This window comes from Columba livia, chromosome 5 (assembly GCF_036013475.1).
Source record: "Columba livia isolate bColLiv1 breed racing homer chromosome 5, bColLiv1.pat.W.v2, whole genome shotgun sequence".
Lineage (NCBI taxonomy): Eukaryota > Metazoa > Chordata > Aves > Columbiformes > Columbidae > Columba > Columba livia.
In genome coordinates, this window is record NC_088606.1 from 2704760 (window position 1) to 2725096 (window position 20337).

The 20337-nt window shown below is 51.7% G+C and overlaps 1 protein-coding gene across 3 annotated transcripts in view; it reads left to right on the top strand.

Annotated features, from left to right (window-relative positions):
* Nucleotides 1-9668: 9668 nt before the first annotated feature.
* ATL1 (atlastin GTPase 1) overlaps nt 9669-20337 on the top strand; it is a 29100-nt gene continuing 18431 nt past the window's right edge. For 2 of the 3 annotated variants that reach the window (XM_065063070.1, XM_065063069.1), the window contains exon 1: nt 9669-9864. In XM_065063070.1, coding sequence (XP_064919142.1) covers nt 9831-9864 — 34 coding nt within the window. In that variant the 5' untranslated portion in view covers nt 9669-9830. Of the gene's footprint in view, nt 9865-16464; nt 16891-20337 lie in introns of those variants that run through there. The other variant, XM_065063071.1, reaches the window with a different exon arrangement.

Sequence of the window (20337 nt, forward strand, 5' to 3'; positions counted from 1 at the left end):
GCCGGCGGCACCGCCGCGGCCCTGCCCGCCCACCGCCCGCCTCCCCGCCCCTCGACGGGAGTGAAACCGGCGTTGCGATGGCTGCTGCTGGGGAAAGTCTGCTGCCCTCCCTGCGGCCCTCAGGCCGCTCCGCTCCGGCGGCCTCGCGGTTCAGCTGGGGCCGGGTTCAGAAGGACAGGGAACTGCTGGAGAGAGTCCAGCGCAGCCACCAAGATGCTGAAGGGAGTGGAGCATCTCCCGTGTGAGGAAAGGCTGAGGGAGCTGGGGCTCTGGAGCTGGACAAGAGGAGACTGAGGGGGGACTCATTCCTGGGGATCAATATGGAAAGGGGGAGTGTCAGGAGGATGGAGCCAGGCTCTTCTGGTGACAACCAGTGACAGGACAAGGGGTAATGGGTTCAAACTGGAACACAAGAGGTTCCACTTAGATTTGAGAAGAAACTTGTTCCTGGTGAGGGTGGCAGAGCCTGGCCCAGGCTGCCCAGGGGGTTGTGGAGTCTCCTTCTGTGCAGACATTCCAACCCGCCTGGACACCTTCCTGTGTAACCTCATCTGGGTGTTCCTGCTCCATGGGGGGATTGCACTGGATGAGCTTTCCAGGGCCCTTCAACCCCTGACACTCTGGGATTCTGTGGGGCTCCCGTGGGCCGGGCAGCAGGGAAAGGGCAGCCAGGGGGTGGGTGGTCTCTGTGTTCGGTAGAGGCAGAGCTGGGGGTGCAGGTGAGCCCTGGTGCGGCTGGAGGCCCCGCTGCCTGTCCTGGAGGTGACACTGTGAGCTTCAGTAACAGGGGTGAGACTGGCGCTGCTGTGTCATGGAGCTCATAGAATCACAAAATGGTTTGGGTTGAAGGGACCTTCAGAGCCCATCCAGTGCCCCCCCTGCCATGAGCAGGGACATCTTCACCAGCTCCGGTTGCTCAGAGCCCCGTCCAGCCTGGCCTGGGATGTCTCCAGTGATGGTTCAGCCACCACCTTTCTGGCCAACCTGGGCCAGGCTCTCACCACCCTCAGGGGCAACAATTTCTTCGTTCTATCTAGTCTGAATCTCCCCTCTCTTAATTTAAAACCATCACCCCTTGTCCTATTACTATATACCCTACTAAAAAGTCTGTCCCCATCTTTCTTATCGGCTCCTTTTAAGTACAGAAAGGCGGCAATAACGTCTCCCAGGAGCTTCTGTTCTCCAGCTGAACACCCCAACTCTCTCAGCCTGTCCTCCCAGCAGAGCTGTTCCAGCCTCGGATCATTTCTGTGGCTCCTCTGGCCCCTCTCCAGCAAGTCCATGTCTTCGTTGTGGAGAGACAAGTGTGGTGGCAGGCATGGCTTATCGGGCCATACCCCTTGCTTTGAGGCTGGAGGAAAACCCCCAGCTTGCCTACTCCACATATATATATATATGTATTTTAATTTATTTATATCCATATGTATGCTTCTGCCCACCACCAAGCTGAGCTTTCCATCTTTGACGCCAGAGCTGTTCATGTGCATCCTGGTAGGGGTTATCACAGCTGCCATGGCAAAACCCCGCTCGGAGCTGAGTGCTGGACCTGAGCTGCTCCCAGAGAGGCTGAGATGCCAGAGGAAGAGGAGGAGGAGGATGTACCAGCTGGGGGGAATGGGGACATGGACTGAGTGGGACTCCTTGGCTCAGTGTCTCTCACCCTTTGCAACCTGAATTGCAACCTTGCAGCTGCACCACATGATCCTTTTCATGGGTATTTAGTTTTGTGGGCAGCCACTGCAATGATAGTCACATGAGAATTAACTCGTACTTGTTGGGACTTGCCTCCTTCAGCTCCTAAAGTCGAAAGAGCTGCTGTGGAACTGCAAGACGGCAAGTATTCTGCATCTGCCTTTCCTTCTCTGGCAAACAATGCCAGATGTACAAGTCTCTTTGGTGTTCGGGACTCCAGATTGGTTATTTAAGATCAGATTCTGCCTCTTCAGCAGTCGGAGGGCCCACGCAGGTCCAATATAGTCTATCAACAAAGTAGCTGGGTGCTGATTCTCAGTTTAAAATGGAGCCTGGGTTTTAAGCTTACTCCAACACTTTAGAAATTCCAGATGCGAGTACCTGAAGCAGCGGCGCTGATTGCATAAAATCTTCCTTCGAAACACAATCTGCAGCATAACTGATTAGGATCGGCGCGTTGCTTTAGGTTAAGCTCAAAGACAATGTGTTCAGGCTCTCAGGAATTGCCTAGTGGCATTGGTTTTATTGGGTTTTTATTTATGGGCTCGTTTGAAGCCAGAATCTGGCTCCAAAATGTAAACTGTCCTGCTTGTAGAGAGGCAGGGGAGCACGGGACTGCTAACTTAAAGGGACTGGCATTTAATTTCCCCTTGTGCTCTGAAATCCTTCTACATCCTGTATGTTCTCTCCAACATAAATACGTACGTTTTCCTGAACACCCAGCAAATACAGAAGAAACTATTTACCCTTTAGGGAGCTGTATTTCCTCAGGCGATTTTTAACAAAACAATTACCTTTCCCCCACAAATTAGCTTCCTGCACTCCTGATAGTGAGCTGTTTGCGTCCCTTTTCTTTTCCCTTCCTCAGCTGAGGGTTCAAACGCCGCTTTTCGCTCTACTGATTTGCTGCTCTTGACGAGCCATCAGATGACAGCACAGGAAAGAGGCCATTTCATTTTCCAGTAGCAGATGGTGCATTAAGACTTGGCCTCCTAGAACATCGTACAGATCCAAGGGCCGTCCGACGACTGCAATTTAATGCAAAAGCTCCTGTATTGACCACTATTTTGCCCCTGCACGCTGCCAGGCATGCACTCTTGAACACACGCCGATTCCCACTGTGTATTTTCCACCCCAGACCACGTTGCTTTTCTGGTCAAGCGTGTTAAGGAATGTGCTTTTATGCAGCATCTTTCGTCTGGATGGGTCCCAGCCTTAAAAGGAATGTTAAGTGGTTTTACATAAGGCATTACGTAGGATTAGAGAATGTGATCTGTTTGCATTGTAGTGTTAAGAGGAAGAACAGCCAAGGTTATTTTAATGAGACTGGTAACGGTAGATGCAAAACTGTAGAAATTTCTAACAAAAAAATATAATAAAGGTGGGTTTAAAAGCAGCAGAATGTGCCGCGTGTGTGAATGGATGTTCGTTGTCAAATAAACTCTGAGCATGAAGAAAAAATACTTTGGCCGTAGTTTGCCTCAGACTGCTAAAGCGTCTTTAATTTCACGTAGTCTTAACAACCTCACATGGAAGGTATTCAGTACTATTGTGTGGGATCGTTTCATGTTTGCAAGCTGTTTAAATAAGAAACTAGATCAGCTGCACGGCGATGCCAAGGCCGAAGGCTCATGAATCAACTCAAGGGCCTGCAGCTTTTCCCACTCATTGATTCCTGCAATACACTATATTTTATATCCAACTCCATTGTTGCGGAGTCCAAAGAAATGCCGCAGCACCCTCCCTGTGATTTGAGATGTAGATTATTTTTTTTGCTAAGCTTGTGGTTTGGGTTTTTCAGGCTGGTTTTCCTCCCCGATGGAACACATGCTGTCGCTTCACCCCATCTCCCCATGGCCACCAGCAAGGAGCTGTTTCCAGGTTCTCTGCGGGCAGCTTCCCACCACCAAGTCCAGGATGCTGAACCTACTAAAGCTTCTCGGCATCACCTCGGCAGCTCTTGGTGCTGGTAACGCCGCTTTGCCTGCCTGTTGAGCTCTGCTAGTGGGACAGGGCAGGTTTCACAAGGACCTTAACGGTCTCTTGTTGCTGGAATGTCCCTTTGGAGCAGCTGGGAGGGCAGTTGCTGTGAGCACATGATGACAAGTACAAAAAGATGCCTGGAAAAAAACTAAAGAGCTTGGGTAAGGAGGCTCTGAAGGGAACATGCTATTTCTGTTGCAAGAGCAGAAAGAAGGAGAGATCTTGGCAACAGATCTTTGGGCGAGAGAAGAAGTAGGAGATGGCATCCAGGCCTGTGAGATGCTTCTTATGTCCCGTGTGGGAATGTTCTTGCTCAAGAAATCATCCTCATCCATCCACCATCCTCCCATAGACTGAGGATCTCCCTGGGGGTTGTTGATGAGATGCTCAGAGAAGAGAGAAAAGTTACTAAGGGAGGGCAAAGCCTTTGCAGGCTGTCAGGGGACTTGTGTCACTTGCAGGAGCAGGAGGATTAAAGAAGATACAGCTCAGCCCCCCCGGCCAGCTTTAACTGAGGTCCTTGTGCACGGATTTGTTTTTCACGGAAGGAACAGGAGTGCTATCGGCTATACGTTATTTTTGTGTCACCCTGTTTACGTCGATACATCTCAGGAGACTTTGCAGCTGATTGTGCTGTTTGCATTCAAAGGAAGGAAACCAGCTGGATGCCCTTCCCTCCCCCGGGCAGCACGGGAGGGCAGAGGTGAAACAGGCAGCTCGAGGATGCAGGAAAATGTGGCCATTTAATTAAAAGCATCATTAACAAGCAGACTTGAGAGCATTGCCTGGAAACCTGGCTGCTCCCCCTGTGTCCAGGTGCATGAACCTGGCTGGAACATATTGCGAATATCTTGCTGAATCACGCAGGCAGGTGGATTGGTTGTTTCTGCCAAGATGCAAGAGGAGCTGGAACCCTTTCCCTGGACGATGTGTATCTTCAGGGGGAAACCCTAGAAACAAACTTGGCACACACAGATTTTGGCTTGGACTTACTAAAGCCACGTTTGCAAAAATAAAAGAGACTGACAAGGAAGGATGTTTTGAATACACAGGGTGTTTCAAAGAGATGGACCCAATTTGAAATCACTACATATTGAAAATGGGTCCATCTTTTTGAAACAACTGGGGTGTCCATCTGCCTGTCAGTGCAGGAGAGAAAGAACAAATTAAAAAGAATATTGGAAACAGGTGGGAAGTTGGGCTTAGGGGGGATCTTATGAGCTCTAAGGAGAAATAAGAGGAAGGAAGATTGGTTGAAGTTTTGGGCTGATGGCCCTGTATCTACATGGCTTTTTGTCTTTTTACATAGTCCCTTCGATTCACAGAGCATCTTCCAGAAGGCAGGACACAGACTGATTAGTTGTTTGATTAACTGCTGAAATTTCGTCTCCTCCATGGGTGAAATACGATGGTTGTGTTGCAGCCACAGTGTGCAATCTTGTTTTCAGAAGCAGCAAAGGCCATTCCTCTGGTTGCAAACCCCACGCAAATGTAGGTGGGCATAAACACTATCTGGGGAGAGAAATAGGAACAGCAGGAATAGAAGGATTTCCTAAGCATCAAGACCCGCTTCACTTCAAAATATTGCAGTAAGAGAAAAACAGTAAGATGTTAGGAAGCTTTCATCTTTCAAGAAGATTGAGGGAAAAGCTGATTCTGTTTTAATACTTTTTGATATTTGCTAGGAATTTTTGGCCTCTTAACCCAAGAATAAGGTTACAGCAATTAAAACAGCAATGACAAATCACTGCCACAGAGTGTAACTGCTTGCGAGAAGTCTCCTCGCAATGCTCTTCCAACACAGTGAAGATCTATATTCCTTTTACTGTCCCACGTGATTAAGCAGAAGCAGTGACAGAGAAAAGACCAAGAAGGCAGAAGTGATTATAATAACTGCGGGGAAGGAGCGAACATATTCGAGAACCTTGTATAACCACCATAAGAACAGATCTGTCACTCAGGGTGAAGACAGCACCTTATCTGCGTCCCAGCAAGGAAAACTCGTGGGGACGGCACCGTTTCCCTCGGCAGCAAGTCCCGACAAGTATTTGGTGGCACCTGCGAAAGAGCAGAGCTTTTGCAGCGTCCCTTCCCCACCGCTTGCATAAGGATTGCACAACACAGCCGGTTTCTGTTTGCGAAGGGCTGGGGATATGAAGAAGCAACTGCAAATGCTGTCTGGGTAAGTGGGCCAGTCGAATCAAGGTGAATTATGAAACTGCCTCTGCGAGCTGCGTGAGCACATGATGGATTTAAATCCAGGTTTTCTCCTCATTCCGGGGCCTTTTCAGCTCTGTGTGGCCTGGCACGCCGGCCTGGGGGCCCCCGGCTGTGGGCTCTCTCTGCGGGGTATTTTCTCTTTTTGCCTTTCCCCCGTTCAGTATCATTTTTCCTCAAGAATCTCTCCACCGTGCGCCTGTTCGGCACGTCTGCTGTGAAATCAGCTCTGTGCGACCTGGCAGCTCAGGCAGCAGGAACGTGAGGATGCTTCCTAGGAAGGGCCGTTTGCAACTGGAAAAATAAAGGGAGGATGAATCAGTGAAGGGACGGATGGTGTGTGAAAATGAACGAATGCTGAGTCACCCCCTGGAAACGACAGACACCATCTGCAAAACCATGACTTGGATCATAGGAAATAATGCAGGAAAAAGCCTTGGGAGTTCATGCAGACAATCCCCCGGCACAGCACAGGATCAAACCTCTCCGCTCCTCTTTCCCTTTGATACAACGTGCCATAATGGAAAGACAGAGGGAAAAAATGCCAATAAATGGGGCAGTACAAGCTTGGCCTGAGCAGCAATTCTCAAAGCACATGAGGAAAACAGGACCTGAGCCCATCTCAGTTTAATTGGACTTTCAAACTGACGATCTCCCTTTCCATCCTTTTCCCCTCCTCTCTGTTTCCCAGCTGCTTTGCTTTTGATCTCCTTTTCCAAACTCCAGCGTAAGAAATCCCCCCTCACAATGCTGTTTCAAAGAAGCAACAGGCACATGCGACTTCAGAGATTACTTCTGGAAATTTTAAGGGAGCTCCTGCCAAGGCCACGAGCGGCTGAGCGGGGCCGGCAGCCACGGGCAGGAGGATTCAGCCGCCTGCCACCTGAGCAGCTTCAGCCAGCCGGAATTATCTGTTTCACTGCGATGCTGAAAGCGCAGGGAGGAAGCCAACGGGAGGCAGTCGCGGAGTATTGGAGAAGGCACTTAGAAATTAACTATCAGCATATCAATGGGAGCACAACAGCGCATGGCTTTGGCACGGATGAGCAGTTCACGTTTCAATGTTTTTCCTGCTTTCAAAAACAACGCGTGGATCCTGCCAGTTCCTGAGAATCCAACAAAGCGGGACGGCCATCGGCTTTCCCTGACCACTGCAGGCCAGCGTGCAGAAATGAGCAGCGCTCTCCCAAAATCTCCTCTTACAAACACAGTCTGGGGTCTGTTCCCTCTCATCCTTCCAGATTTCGGCCAGTACAATCCTCTGGCGATTTCTGCCACATTTCCAGTTTAGGGATCATGTCTCGGGCGCCGTGCTGTTCTTCTTCCAAAGAGCAGCACAGGCCTGCAGCTTCAGACGAGTTGACCAGCAGCTTGTTGGCATCAAAAGTCCGAACAAGCACTAGCTGGGCACGCCGAGGACAAGCGTGCTCGCCAGGACGGCAGCCTGCGGTGTGCAGGTGGGACTGGGTGGGCAGCTGGCATTGCAAAGGGCTGCAACACTTTTCCTGGGTTGCTCAGTAAACACAAGCCTGGGATGCTGCAGCGGGTGAGAGAGAGAGGCAAAGAAAAAAAATCAGAACATGGCCCCTGCATGCCTGTGTTAGAAAGAGCATGACCAGCAGGTCGAGGGAGGTTGTTCCTCCCCTCTGCTCTGCCCTGGGGAGGACACAGCTGGAGTTGTATATCCAGTTCTGAACTCCCTAGTTTAAGAAGGACAAGGAATTACTGGAGGGAGTCCAGCACAGGGACACAAAGATGCTGAGGGATCTGGAGCATCTTTGTGTTGAGGAGACAGTGAGAGAGCTGGGGCTGTTCAGCTGGAGAAGAGAAGCTGAGAGGGATCTGATCAATGGGATCAATATCTCAGGGTGGGTGTCAGAGGATGGACCAGACTCTGTTCAGTGGTGCCCAACGCCAGGGTGAGGGGCAACGGGCACAGACTGAAACACAGGAGGGTCCATGTGAACATGAGCAGAAACTTGTTTGCTGGGAGGTGCCAGAGCCTGGCCCAGGCTGCCCAGAGCGGGTGTGGAGTCTCCTGCTCTGAGACATTCAAACCCCCTGGGCCCACCTGTGTGATCTGCTCTGTGACCCTGCGGGAGCAGGGGGGGTGGACTGGGGGATCTACAGAGGTCCCTTCAACCCCAGCCGCTCTCTGACTCCGTGATCTCTCCAGGTGTGATGTTTTGGCTGAGGGTACAAGGGACACCTTCGGGCAGCCGGGCAGCCCAGCACCGCTGCTCCTTTGCAGAAGTTTTGCACCTGGGCGTTCCTGTGTGCTCAGGCTGAGTCACGGTCTTACGTGGTAAAGCACTGAGTCAATCTCAAAGATGGGGTGGCAAACACTTGCTGCTAGAGGGAAATCTGGAGGGAAGGTGCAAGCTAAATTTTCCCCAGGGGTGCCCAAGCCCAGGTCCTTGAGCTGCATCTTTCATGCTGCATCTGTACATGTACATTTGTCTCCTGTCTGTGGATGCTGCTGGGTGTAGGTGCCGTGGGTGGGCTTAGGTGTTTGTCCCCCATGTGGGTGTCCCCACAGTGAGCCCCGTGCCCTGGTGGGAGTGACCTGGTTGTGCAGGGTCTGCAGGAAACTGTTACCTTGCCAACAGAATAGGCCCAGGTGGGATCTCTCAGCAAAGCATATTTTATTAATAATTTTGCAAGACCGGGTGTTCCACCTAAAGGTAGGCACACGGAACAGGGCAAAAAGCCCCTGCTTATATCCCCCCCAAATCCCAGCTGCAAATTCCCCCCCCTGTTCCCCATTGGTTGGGAACTGCAGGGTTTAGACTACCCAACGCCTGCCTCGGTTTACCCATCTCATTCATCTAATTCTAACCACCCCCTCCTGATTTATTTAAAATATGGATTCTTGGCTCTTTGGTTACCCTTCCCCCTACCTTAACTTCTAAAATAATCTGTTTGCATTCCGGGATTAGTTTGAAGAGACTTTCTTTTACATTACGGATTCATAGTCCAATGTCTCTTAGTCCTTCACCCCCATGCTGGGGTCAGGCACCAGGTCCCCCATTTCGTAAAAACAACATTCCTCCTTCAGTGGCTCTTTACAGGTCCCCCTGATGAGGTTCTTAGGGACATGGTTTAGTCCTCGAGTTAGGTTATGGTTGGACTCAATGATCATAGAATCCCAGAATGTCAGGGACTGGAAGGGACCTGGAAAGCTCATCCAGTGCAATCCCCCCATGGAGCAGGAACACCCAGATGAGGTTACACAGGAAGGTGTCCAGGGGGGTTGGAATGTCTGCACAGAAGGAGACTCCACAACCCCCTGGGCAGCCTGGGCCAGGCTCTGCCACCCTCACTGGGAAGAAGTTTCTTCTCAAATTTAAGTGGAACCTCCTGTGTTCCAGTTTGAACCCATTGTCCCTTGTCCTGTCACTGGTTGTCACCCAGAAGAGCCTGGCTCCATCCTCCTGACACTCCCCCTTTCCATATTGATCCCCATGAATGAGTCCCCCCTCAGTCTCCTCTTGTCCAGCTCCAAAGCCCCAGCTCCCTCAGCCTTTCCTCACACGGGAGATGCTCCACTCCCTTCAGCATCTTGGTGGCTGCGCTGGACTCTCTCCAGCAGTTCCCTGTCCTGCTGGAACTGAGGGTCTCTTCCAACGGAAATGATTCTATGATTCTGTGACATGCCCCCCCCCCACGGGTGGGTGTCCCGGGTGTGGGGACAGCCCCGGGACGTGGATCTGCCCACGCCTGCCCCACGCGTGTCCACGCCTGATGCCCCACGTGTGCCTGCCCCGTGGGCGGGTGCGGCGTGGGCGGGTGTCCCCGGGGGCGGCCGTGCCGTACCACGCCGTAGCGGCGGGCGGGGATGCTGCTGCCGCCGGCTCCCCCGCCCGCCCCGCGCCACCGCGGCAGCCGCGCCAGACGCAGCGCGGCTCGGAGCGCGCACGGAGCCTCCCGCAGCCGCCATGGCCCGGAACCGCCGGGAGAGGAGCAGCTGGGGTAGGCGGCGAGGGGCGGCGGGGCAGAGCGGGGACGACGAGCCCGGGCGGGGCGGGCGCGAACAATGCGGGGCCTGCGGCGGCCCGCTGGGGCGGGGGGCGCGCCCGGCTCCGCCTGGGCCTGGGCCGCCGGGGCGGGGCGGCGGGGCTGCCGGCGGGGGAGGCCGCGGGCGGCGGCGGGGGGCTCGGCTGCCCCGGGAGGGGCTTGTGGGGACGGAGGGCCGCCCTCTGCCCACTCCCTCCCGGAGGCCACATCTTTGGCACCCCCACACCCCGTCTGGAGGTCTGGCCGGGGTGTCCGGCTGCCCGATGGGAGCATGGCCGGTGGGGCGGGTTAGGCTGGGAGTGCCCGTTATTCTGGGATACCCCCGGGGCGTTGGGCGGCCGCGCCTTGCACTGCCCGGGGCCGGTAACCCCCGCCCGGGGCTGGTAACCGCCGGCAGCCGCCTCCGTGGGGAGCCCGTGGGCCGCCCCGGTTCTCCCCCAGCCTGCCCTGCCGTCCCTCCGCCCGTCGCTGCTGTCCCCGCAGCATCTGCCCTCAGTCCCGGTGTCCCCTCGGCGGGGACCGGGGTCCGGCTCACCCCACCTTCCCCTCCAGAGAGATCTGCCTTCCCCGGCAGGTCGCTCCTTCAGAGGGTTTGTCACATTTCTGGGGGCTGCAGGGCTTTGTTGGTGTGTCAGCCCCTCCGGAGAGGGGCCATTTTAAATCCAGCTCAGTACAAACCCCGCCTGAGCCCAGGGGAGCTGGCAGCAGCACTGCCAGGGAGCGGGATTGCGAGGAGGAGGAGGAGGAGGAAGTTCTGCGGCATCTTCCTGCAAAGCTTCGCTTCTCCAGAGCCGCCTGCCCGCAGCCGGCTGGGACCCACCGGAGCCGCTGCATCCCCTCTGGAGCCAGAGCTGGGCCCACATGTGGGCTGCACCAGCAAGCAAGGGGGCTCCTGGTGCCTTTTAGAATCGTAGAAACACAGAATGGTTTGGGTTGAAGGGACCTTCAAAGCCCATCCAGTGCCACCCTGCCATGAGCAGGGACATCTTCAGCAGCTCAGGTTGCTCAGAGCCCCGTCCAGCCTGGCCTGGGATGTCTCCAGGGATGGTTCATCCACCACCTCTCTGGCCAACCTGGGCCAGGCTCTCACCACCCTCAGGGACAACAATTTCTTCCTCATGTCCAGCCTGAATCTCCCTCCTTTAGTTTAAACCATCACCCCTTGTCCTATCGCAACAGGCCCTGCTAAAAAGTCTGTCCCCATCTTTCTTATCAGCCCCTTTTAAGTATTGAAACACCACAATAAGGTCTCCTCAGAGCCTTATATTCTCCAGGGATGTGACCGAGCCTTCTGCATCCAGTTACCAGAGATTGCTTTACCAGCTTCCACTGGTGCACTGTTTTATAGAAAATCAGGTTTTATACAGCCATTTGCCGTTATTTGAGGCTGCTGGGGAGTGTGATTTGTCATTTCCCCCGCGTTGTGTTCCACATGAACTCGTGGTATCCTGTCTAGTCAGGCAGAGCAGGTGAGCTGAGCTGTGATGTTTGGATACACAAATTACATTCTAATTTGTATACATGAGTGTAGTATTTCCCATGGTAATGATTAACAGACGAGGGACATGTTTGCAGAAGCGTTCAGATAACGGAGTGTGTGGTTGGAGTAAGCGGAGTGGGTCGTGGTCTTTTTGCAGGAGAGCGGGGAGAAAATGAGCAACGCTCGTTTGATCGGTGCCGTTTTTAACAGTGACTCTTGACAAAGGTCGTTAGACCCTTGGGTAAACTGGAGGGAAAGCTTCCTCGTGAATATGGTGACATTCTCAGCTTTGTCTCGCAGGGCTGTCAGTCCCGTCTGTGTTTGTGTTGAGTGTTGCACACATGTACACATGCTGGTGCTTTCCCGTCAGATCTTGATAGCATGAGAACGCAAATGATGCCGAAATGGGTATAAATGGAGAAAACATCGTCTTTGAAAGTATCACCTTGGTCCAGCAAGCCAAATAGACACATCCCTCAGTCTAAACGTGCTGCCAAGCCGTACTCGAGTGAAATGTGATGTGTCACTGAACTCTTTCTTACATTCTTGGTAAGTTTTGCAAGGATCTGGAGCTGTCCGTGGATCCAAGTGGATCTCTGTGGGATCAGCCGCCTTCTGCAACCCATCCACAGGTCAAAATCACACCCAATCTTCCACAGAGCTTTACCTGTTCCTAGAAATGTTTCCCAGCGCTTTACCAGGCTGGGTGACATAACAGGTAATAAATTAGAGAGCAAAATGCCTGCATTTTTTACTAGAAGAGCCCCCTTTAATAAAAGCGCGCATTTATACAACAGAACCTCGTTCCATGAAAGACGCGTTTACATGCAGTGACTGCAGCATTGTCTGGTGACATCAGTCTGGGGGGTGACTGTCCCACTGTTACGTTTTTCAGCCTCGCTGGCGAAGGAGGAGGCTCAGGCTTTTACTCAAGCTAAGGCAGAAAGTCCTTGCCGTGTTCTAAAAATGGGCTTATGGGTCATTAAAAATATTACGCTATTTCGAAACGGAGCAAACTTTGTCCTCATTGCTGCCTGATTAGTCAGGCCTGCAAGCAGGCAAGTGCTTAGTGCAACCCTTCTCCTTCGTTTCATAAAAATAATTTGCATTTTTAAAGCTCACAAAGCAAATTAGGGTGAGTATGGCACCCAGAAGAAATTGCCTCGGGTCGGCTATGAAAGCTGGGTTACTGTCACACATGTACATCCCCGGGAGCTCGTGCAGGGGCGTGTGATGCATCAAGCGTAGGATTGAGCCGCGGGCAGAAGGTCGGCGCGAGGCTGTGCGTTGGTTAGAGCTCTTTTACTCAACGTGCTAAGTGGTGCGTAGACCTCACAACTGCTCCTGGTTGCTGGGTGAATGGCTGAGGGAGCTGCAAACGTCTCGTTTTTTTGGTATTATTTTTTGGTAAGAGTAAGGGACCCAGCTTTTCCCAAAATAAGGATTTTTAGTATAAATCCTGCCTGGTGAAGTCCAGCCAGGTCGGTGACGGCTTATAGTAGGTTACAGCAATGTTTTCTGAAATCCTTTGCGCTTGGCAGTTGTGGACGCCCAGCAGCTGGCTCCCAGTTAAACCATTAGAGATCTCTGCTCCCAGTCACTTGTTTAAACAGCACAGGCTGGAACAAGGTGTGTGAAGTCTCTCCTGTTTCCCACCATGGCCCTTGTATTCGGGATGACCTACTCATCAAGAATTTGGTTCCAAAACCATAAAAGGGATTACAGAGGTTATACGTACTTCTTGGTCAGGATTTTAAGACTGGATGTGAGATTCATGACAGGTCTTAAAGGGTCTGATTGCCAGGATGGGCCGAGCAGCTGTTTTGGGGAAAAGAGGCCCCTCTCCAGCACAGACTGAGGTCATCACCACCACCCATTCAGACTGCACAGCAATGCGTTAAACTGGAAAGAAAAGGAGGATTTTGGTAGTCCTTTGTTTTTGTGTTTTTTTAACTAATAATGCTAACATCCTTTCTGTTTGTCATATGTTTCCTGACCTTTTATGGTGGATTTTCAGATTCCAGTTGCTGGCATTTCTTGGTGAGACTGCAGGGAACCTCCTGCAAATGAAAGCTGAGACAGGCAGGTCTTTACACAGAAAGCCACTAGATATGAGAAGATTCACAACCACATTAGCAGGCTTGTAAATGAGAAAAGAAAATGAAGTGTTGGGACTTGAAAGAAGAGACAACATCACAAGCTAGAGACCTAAATCCAAACTAGACGTGGTGCTTGGTCTTTGTGCCTTTGGTTTTTGGCAGCAGCATTGTACAAAGAATTTGAATAGCATGGACTGGTGCAAGTTGAGCAGGAAGAAGGCCAGCCTGCCTGTCCCCTTTTTGGGGAAGAACTGAGATGCCCTGACTGTAGAACTTGTAGAAAAACGTCTGTTCTATGTGCATTTTACCCAGGGTAGTTGTGTGCCTGTGTCTCTGAAGGAGATGAACTCAGCCTGGGAATTTGGCAGTGATAGCCGTTCACAGAATCCCAGAGTGTCAGGGGTTGAAGGGCCCTGGAAAGCTCACCCAGTGCAATCCCCCCATGGAGCAGGAACACCCAGATGAGGTTACACAGGAAGGTGTCCAGGCGGGTTGGAATGTCTGCACAGAAGGAGACTCCACAACCCCCTGGGCAGCCTGGGCCAGGCTCTGCCACCCTCACCAGGAACAAGTTTCTTCTCAAATTTAAGAGGAACCTCCTGTGTTCCAGTTTGCACCCATTACCCCTTGTCCTACCATTGGCTGTCACTGAGAAGAGCCTGGCTCCATCCTCCTGACACTCACCCTTTCCATATTGATCCCCATGAATGAGTCCCCCCTCAGTGTCCTCTTGTCCAGCTCCAGAGCCCCAGCTCCCTCAGCCTTTCCTCACACGGGAGATGCTCCACTCCCTGCAGCATCTTGGTGGCTGCGCTGGACTCTCTCCAGCAGTTCCCTGTCCTGCTGGAACTGAGGGGCCACAGCTGGACACAATATTCCAGGTGTGGTCTCCCCAGGGCAGAGCAGAGGGGCAGGAGAACCTCTCTGACCTACTGACCACCCCCTTCTAACCCACCCCAGGTACCATTGGCTTCCTGGCCACAAGGGCCCAGTGCTGGCTCATGGTCACCCTGCTGTCCCCAGCACCCCCAGGTCCCTTTCCCCTACACTGCTCTCTAATAGGTCATTCCCCAACTGACACTGGAACCTGGGGTTGTTCCTGCCCAGATTCAAGACTCTACACTTGCCCTTGTTATATTTCATTTTTTCCCCCGCCCAACTCTCCCAGCTCTCCATTGCTGCACTTCACCTAAGTGGTAGGAGTTGTCATTAAAAAGTTTCACATTTGATGTTGCCATTTGAGACATGCCTGTTGTCACAGACAGGTTTGGTGGCCAGTAATCACCCAAAGCTCTTGTTTCTGTCAGCAGTCTTACACAGGAAAGTCCTAAACCACTCGTGTTATCAGCGTCATCATTCATCTCCTCGTTTCTCCTGCCAAAGGGAAAAGGAGCTGAGTTGGCCACGCTCTAGTTAAGCTGCTGTGCTGCCAGCTGGGTGACTCGGAGCTGCCGGGAAGAAGGTGGACTCTCCATCCTACCACCGCTCCAAAAAAAGCAAAGGATGGGCACGCAGCCTGGCAGCGTTTCCCAGCCTACCGGGCGCCCTGCTGCCCGCACCCTGGGGTGCAGAGCAGTGGGGTGCTCGCCAGGGCCACGTGCGAGTGCAGATCGATCGCGTTGGGCAGAGCTGGTAACGCTGCTGTGCAGCTGGGGTGTAAGAATTTTTTGGAGAGGAGAGTTTGGGATCGCAAAGCGAGACCCCAAACGGCTACCAAGTGTGGCCTTTCACCTGCCATTCGTGCTTGTTGAAAGACAGGGCTAATTTATTACACGACGGTTTTCTTCATCTGTTTCTAAGCAATGCCTTGCAGCTCCCTAGGTGCAGATTTCATGGTGGGCTCTGCCATTTACCCATCATTTCCACAGGTTTCAAGAGCCTGCCTTGCGTGTTGTTTTATGGCAGCGCTGTGATTGCATCTGTACCTCCAGGCTGGGGCTGTGTGGGCAGCCGTGCCCTGGGCGTAGGAGGCACAGGTAGGATAGAAAGGCGAGGCGGATTTGTGTGTGGTGTTAAACCCAGCTCAGGAGGCTTTGTGACCCTCAGAGAGTGCGGTGCAGGCAAGATGGCAGAGCCATGGGTCCAAGAGAGGGCTTTACTTCCCTGCTTCATCCTCACCATCTCCCAAGAGCACCTCAGTCTAGACACCCAATGGCAGCCCCGTGCTGGGGGAATTGCCAACTCACAGCTGGCCGGGAGCGCTTCGGGATTCAGCCGTGCATCCTTCATGCTTATTGCTTAGAGCAGTGTAGAGGAAAGGGACCTGGGGGTCCTGGTGGACAACAGGATGACCATGAGCCAGCACTGTGCCCTTGTGGCCAGGAAGGCCAATGGCATCCTGGGGTGTATTAGAAGGGGGGTGGCTAGTAGATCGAGAGAGGTTCTCCTTCCCCTCTACTCCGCCCTGGTGAGACCACATCTGGAATATTGTGTCCAGTTGTGGCCCCTCAGTTCCAGCAGGACAGGGAACTGCTGGAGAGAGTCCAGCGTAGGGCAACCAAGATGCTGAAGGGAGTGGAGCATCTCCCTTATGAAGAAAGGCTGAGGGAGCTGGGGCTCTTTAGTTTGGAGAAGAGGAGACTAAGGGGGGACCTCATTAATGTTTATAAATATATAAAGGGTGAGTGCCATGAGGATGGAGCCAGGCTCTTCTCGGTGGCAAACAATGATAGGACAAGGGGTAATGGGATCAAGCTGGAACACAAGAGGTTCTGCTTAAATTTGAGAAAAAACTTCTTCTCAGTAAGGGTGACAGAGCACTGGAACAGGCTGCCCAGGGGGGTTGTGGAGTCTCCTTCTCTGCAGACATTCAAAACCCACCTGGACATGTTCCTGTGCGACCTCACCTAGGTGTTCCTGCTCCATGGGGGGATTGGACTAGATGATCTTTTGAGGTCCCTTCCAATCCCAAACATACTGTGAAACATCCCCTCTGCTGTTGCTTCAGTGCTTTATTTCTCGTTTTCCCCTCATTAGCCGGCTAAGACGCAGAGCTCTGCGCAAGCCTGTCTCGGCGACAAGGCGAGGATGCCTGGTGCATGCTCAAAGCGATGCTGCCTCTCCCAGCCTCCCATCGCTGTTGTGCGGCAGGAGGTAGTTCAGCATGAACTCGTGTCACAGCAGCAACCGCACTGCATGTGATAAGTACAAGGGGGACGGCGGCTTAGAGAGCGATGTCTTTCTTTGCCAGCGCTGTTTGCAGAGGGCAGATAAGCTGAAGCTCCCTGGAGAATGCGCAGAGGGATCACTGACTGTACGGTCTGTTCGGCGCTTGGCTCGTGGTATTGTTGGCGGTGCCATGATACGTTTGTAATGTAGACGGCTGGGGTGAGCACAGCTTCAAAAAGGATCGGCGCAGCTATCACTGCTGATTGAATTAATCCCTAGAGAGCTGCTGGTAAGGTACGCTCCGTTCCAGGGAAGTAACAAATGAAAGCTTCCCATCAAACCTCTATTTTCTCTCCTTAGTAGTCTCTGTTTTTCCACGCAGTAAAGTAACTTGCTTCAAATACCCTCAGAATAGCAGCACCGCATGATGTCTGTGTATTGTGGGGGGGAAATAATGGCCCAGGCTGCAGCCTCTGCCTTTTCAAGGGCAGTGCTTGGGTAGGTGAGGCTCCTGGGATCCCAGAGAGCACAAGAACAGGGCTGCAAATTGGCTTTCTCAGGGGCTGGTTAGGCGGCTTGTGTTTGCACAGACGACGGGTCACGTCTGCATTTCATTCCCTGGAATGAAACGTATTTATTATGCAAACTCATTTAAGGGAAAAGCTGACTTTATTAGTTGGTCTCTGGAAAGCAGTCAGCGTTTCTGTGATCTGTTCTTCATGGCTAAGGAAGAACAGGCTTAAGCAAGCGCTCAGCAAAGGTACATTGCATAATTAGTGACATCTAATTTATCTAATTTATTCTTCTGTAGGAGCTTAAATACATTAGACGTTGGCGGTCAGTCTGTACCCAGGCACAAGATGAAATGTGCTGGTTCAATTTATTTAATTTAAACCAAATATAAGTCCTAGGACAGCTGAAGAATGCTTTATTTTTCCCTGAAACTCTACTAAAGCGAGGTGTAAGTCCTGTATTTTGGGGCTACCTGTGTGAACGGAGCCATTTCCTTTTTGCTGTGTGAATGCAAATTCTGATCTCCTTCGCCTTCCCCCCTTGAATCACCATATGGAAAAGAGACGTGGATTCCACCCCGCTTTAGAGTCATGGAAATGAGCTGTTATGAAATGGGGAAAAGGAGCCGTATCCTGGCGATTTCTGAATGAGCAGCCTGAGAATTGACGTAATTGCAAAGCGCCGGGAGAGCCGGCACAAAGGAGGAGTCGACTTAGAGAACGAGTGGAAACCGGAGTGTTTAGGAACGCCGAGCTCTCCTCCTTTTCCTTTTTGTCCAGATGATGCTTTGCCGTTGCTTCCTTCAACGCAGATAACTAATTTATACCGGAAAGACCAATTAAAATAGTTGCTTTTCAGTAATGCGCTGTCATTTTATAAGATAATCCCTGGCTCTTCAGTACAGCAGATAATCTAATAAACAGAACATGGAAGTTTCATCACGTGGAAATAAATATAAAAGACGGTTTTGTCTGCAGAGGGCGTACATGACAGAAGCAGAGATAACAGGGTTGAAATTAGTTCAGATACCTGCTTAATATAATGCCTTTTCTCCTGATATTTCCAGTGAACTGGCAAATCAACATATCCTACTCAATACTTCGAATTTTGAAGGAGAACCTGGGAAGTCCTGTGGACGTTTGTGCCCATCTTGGTTCCCAGCTGGGCGCTCCCATTGACTGCATGTGTGGGATGAGTAAAACGCAATTTCACCTGCACGCCCGGTCGCTTGACGACACTCACAAACGTTTAGATTTAACTCAGATTACAGGTTTTTTCCTCTCTCTGTAGTGAGTCACATCCTGTGCAAGGATCTCCCCGCTGTCCGCAATGTGTAGCTGTAAAAACAAATTGGACTCGGCTGAGCGGGGCGTTGGGAAACACCACGGGAGAGGTTTTGCTGCCCTAGACTTTCTAAGGCACTTGCAGCATGGCAGTGCTTAAAAAGAACATGGGAGCCTGTGACCCTTGGGTACCTGTCCATACATTTTGGGGAGATTTAACGCGTTGGGGAGATTTTAATGTGCTGGGGAGATGTTAGTGCTGGAAATGGTGGCAGCACAGGGACTGACCACTCTCAGATGCCTTCATTTCTCAAGTCATTCGGTGATGCGTGCCTGGATCCTGGGTGGTGAGGGTTTGGATTGCGGGGTGACGATAAAACCCTGGCGGATGTATTGTTAACGCCCACTTCCCCCTTCAGCCCCTCCCTCTGCCCCTTCCCACTCAGCACAGGCCATTGGGAGGGACAGAAGGACAGAGAGAAGAGAGCTGGAAAAATTAAAAATGTTTTACTAATGCTACCGATAAGAATAGAGAAAATAATACAAAATATACAAAACCAATCTTGAAAGTCTCAGCAGCTGCAGAGCCGGCACCCAAAGTCCTGGACTGGACTCTGCAGCCAACCGGAGCTGGATTCAGTCTGTCACTGGCCTCAGTTCACAGGGACGACTCGCAAGGTCCTCTCCTAATGTCGCCATAAGGAAAAGGGACGAGATCCTCGTGATCTCCCACTTTTATATGAAGTATCACGTGAATGGGATGTTATACTTGGTCAGTTTCTTGGTCACCTGTTTCTCGTTGCCCCTCTGGCGAGATGTCCATCCATGCTTATCAATAACTTTGCATTCCATTGCTGTGTTCACCAAAACATGTGTCTGGTTCTCCAGGAAAATGCAGCTGATATGAAGCTTTAGCTGACAGGCAAATTCACTAAAAGAGAAACTTGTTCTTTAACAAAACCAGGACAGTGGGTCTGTGTATTTGAAATAATGTTGGTTTGGTTTGTTTTTCCCTGGAGGCCCCTAAGCAGTGGTATGGGGCTGGTGTTTGGGGGGAGCTGGGTGGTGTTGCTTTCCGACTGTTGCGGGCTGGTGGAGAATCTAACGTTTCAGAGCATGTAGGACTTTTCTTTTGTTGAAAATCCTCCAAGCATCGGGAAGAAAAGATCTTTGTCTTTCAACTGTGAGCAAAGAAAGCTTGTAGTATATGTCTGAGAGGCACCAGAAATCCCTTAGCAACCGGCTTAATGATCCCAATATTTTGTTGCAGGATCATAGGAAATCAGAAACTCGTACAAAAGCACTGCTGTTATTTCATATATGAACTTGCTGCTGGAGGCTTCTTTATAAAGAGGCCCAGAATGGGTGAATGTGATTCCTCTTGGTATTTATAGCTTGCCTTGTAACATGTGCATGCATAGTTCTTGTGCTTTGAAACTGGCTTAAAATTGGGTCCCTAAGATCAAGTTCCGAAACCCAGACTGAGGAGGTTTAACTTGGGGCTCCCAAAGTTGCAGCCTGAGCCAACGAACTGGGAAGATGTTGTAGAAATGTGGGGGAACTTTCCATCGCTGGTGAGATCTCACGTGGCCGTAGGCGACTCATTGGCATGGTTAATCACCTTTGGCATCTCTCTGCTGGGAAAGTTTGGAAACGAGGAAAGGAAAATCCCTGGAGGTGGCAGCAGGTATATGAAGCGGCCCAGACGGACCGTGAGGCCTTTAAAACCATGATAATTCCAGCTGCTTCGGTCTGGAGGATCGTGCAAGTGACACGTATCTGTTGGGCACATTCCTGTTGCCGAGCGTGGGCGCGGGGACCGAATGCTGGGGTACCCCAGCATTCGGTCCCCGCGCCCACGCTCGGCAACAGGATTGTTCTTGTCACTTCTCCCCTGTCCCTGGGGATGCTGTCGATGTGGTCAATGGCAGTAGATGATGCTTTG